The sequence below is a fragment of the Ipomoea nil genome, unplaced genomic scaffold, assembly GCF_001879475.1.
Source record: "Ipomoea nil cultivar Tokyo-kokei standard unplaced genomic scaffold, Asagao_1.1 scaffold0436, whole genome shotgun sequence".
Taxonomy (NCBI): domain Eukaryota; kingdom Viridiplantae; phylum Streptophyta; class Magnoliopsida; order Solanales; family Convolvulaceae; genus Ipomoea; species Ipomoea nil.
Window position 1 is genome coordinate 156070 of NW_017616864.1, and position 2859 is coordinate 158928.

General features: G+C 41.3%; 1 protein-coding gene across 1 annotated transcript; it reads left to right on the plus strand.

Moving 5' to 3' along the window:
- Positions 1 to 475: 475 nt before the first annotated feature.
- Positions 476 to 2326, plus strand: LOC109172856 (pentatricopeptide repeat-containing protein At5g18390, mitochondrial). Its single transcript, XM_019322099.1, has one exon. The coding sequence runs from the start codon at positions 678 to 680 to the stop codon at positions 2091 to 2093; it is 1416 nt and encodes a 471-aa protein (XP_019177644.1). The 5' UTR covers positions 476 to 677; the 3' UTR covers positions 2094 to 2326.
- Positions 2327 to 2859: the final 533 nt, after the last annotated feature.

Here is a 2859-nt window from a genome sequence, read left to right on the forward strand (position 1 = left end):
CTTCGGAATTATTTGACTTTAGCAGATTCGCCGCCATGATTATACATTGGATATGCTATTGATAGATGCAGACACTACATATTTACTTTTACATTTTTCGTGTTAATTTCATTCCTAGATTGCAAAATTATTTAGCACATAGTTTAGCTTCTACAACTTTTTAGTACGATACGACTATGTATTGGGACGCTGTCCCGCCTGATTCTATTTCAGTTTATCTATAAATACAACTCATTCGTTGACCTTAAAAAAAAAAAAAAAAAAAATCAAAGGGAGGATATAAGGAGCAAATTGATGATTGAATTCCTCATTTTTTCCTTGTGAATTTTGCTAATTCTGAAATTACATGGAATGATTACTTATATATGCAAATAGCATTGGGTTTGAGTTTTTATTCACTCGATCACATAAATATTATTCTTTTTAAATAAAATAAATATAAAATTTTGTTTTAGACTTTATATGCAAATTGCATTGCTAATTCTGCGTCGCTATACGCCTATACGAAGATCTGTCAATGAATCAAATTGGAAACTGTACTGTATAGTTACCAATCTTTGTAACTTTGATCCATCACGTCAAGGGGTTGATATATTAACTTTTATCTTGCACCCCAACTGTTTGATAAATTGCGCAACCGTAAACATTTTTTTGTTCGGTGCGAATATACATCTTCAATGTTCTTTCGGGTCATTCTTCAGAGAATTTCAACCCAGTTCACACCTGCAACTTCCTTCTCCACCGACGCCGGCGTTGTTTTCAGACGTGTTAGAAGCATAACCAGTGGCGCCGTCATAGGAAATGCCAATGGCGGTGGCGGGGGAGCGTCTAAAGATGACTACTTCGCGACTATTCATCACATATCAAACATTGTCCGGCGAGACATCTACCTGGAGCGAACCCTTAACAAGATGCGCATCTCTACCATCGTGAACTCGGAGCTCGTTTATCGTGTTCTTCGCAGCTGCTCCCAACACGGTATCGAATCCTTCCGCTTCTTCAATTGGGCGCGGACGCAGCACCCTCAGTATGATCCGACGACTGTGGAGTTCGAGGAGCTTCTCAAAACCCTAGCTCGAACTGCTCACTGGGAAACAATGTGGAAGGTGATTCAGCAGATGAAAGCGCAAAATGTGCAGGTTTCACCCTCTATGGCTTCTTTCATTATTGAGCAGTATGGAAAGCATGGCCTGATTGATCAGGCTGTTGAGCTCTTTAACCGCCTCAACAATTTGAACTGCCTGCAAACCACTGAAGTTTATAATTCCCTGCTTTTTGCTCTCTGTGAGGTCAAGAATTTCCAGGGAGCCTATGCGTTGATTCGTAGGATGATACGAAAAGGCACTAAGCCAGACAAGAGGACATATTCTGTTCTTGTGAATGGCTGGTGCTCCGCGGGGAAGATGAGGGAGGCTCAGAGGTTCTTGGAGGAGATGAGTCAGAAAGGGTTCAACCCTCCGGTTCGAGGGCGAGATCTTCTGATTGATGGTTTGTTGAGCGCGGGTTATCTCGAATCAGCAAAGGGATTGGTGAGGAAGATGACTAAAGAAGGATTCATACCCGACGTTGAAACCTTCAATTCTTTGGCAGAAGCAGTGTGCAAATCCGGGGAGGCTGACTTCTGCATTGATCTTTTCCACGACGTTTGCAGGCTGGGGCTGTGCCCTGATGTCGAGACATACAAGATCACCATAGCTGCAGCTTCAAAGCTGGGGAGGATGGATGATGCATTCAGGATTTTGCACAGGTGTATCGAGGATGGAAACCGGCCTTTTCCAAGCCTATACGCTCCAATTCTGAAGGCGCTGTGTCGCAGAGGGCAGTTTGACGATGCATTCAGCTTCTTCAGCGACGTGAAGGTGAAGGTGAAGGGGCATCCTCCAAACAGGCCGGTTTACACGATGCTGATAAAGATGTGTTGCCGGGGAGGGAGGTTCGTAGAGGCGGCAAATTATCTGGTGGAGATGACTGAAGTGAATCTGCTGCCAATGTCTCAAAGCTTTGATATGGTTAGTGATGGATTGAAGCACTGTGGGAAGCATGATCTGGCCAAAAGGATAGAGCAGCTGGAGATATCCATTAGGGGTGTTTGAAGAACTGCATCCAACATAAATTCTCAATTCAAAGTGTCATAGTTTGTGTACATTTGCATTATACCATTTTCTTTACCATTTCAGACTGACAAACACAGTCTAACTATTGTTTAGTAGCTCTTATTTTAGAGCACATAAATAGTTTATTTTGAAACGCTATTAAGCTATTAAGCTTTTAGCCAGCGTATAAGCTAAATATGCCAAACTGAACCTCTGTGTTTTGTTTCCTCTAATGTTTTGTAAAAATTCAGGTTTACTTGTGCACTAATGCACCATGATGCATAATGTAATATACTTAGGAAATGGATTACACTCGAGGAAATTTCAATTTTGGTCCTATGACTATAGGGGTCTTGTTAATTTCAGTCCCTGACTTTTAAAAGTGTCAATTTAGTATCTTAACTATGCAATTTTTGTCAATTTTGGTCACTCCGGTCAAATTGCTTGTCAAATTTCGTCGGAAATTTTTAATTGTTAAAATAATGAGGGTATTTTGGTGATTTCACGTCTATTTTCTTCTTCCGAAGCGAGTACATCCCTTCCTCTCCCGTTTCCGGCAAATGCAATGAACTAAGATGATGGGGAAAGGAGGCTTGATGATATTAAAGATAGGGTTTACAGGTAGAAAGAACGCCGAAAACGGGAGAGAAAGGGATGAACTCGTCGGAGAAGAAGAAAAGAGGCGTTAAACGACCAAAATACCCTCATTTTAACTATTAAAATTTTCCGGCAAAATTTGGTCAGCAATTTGACCAGAGTGACCAAA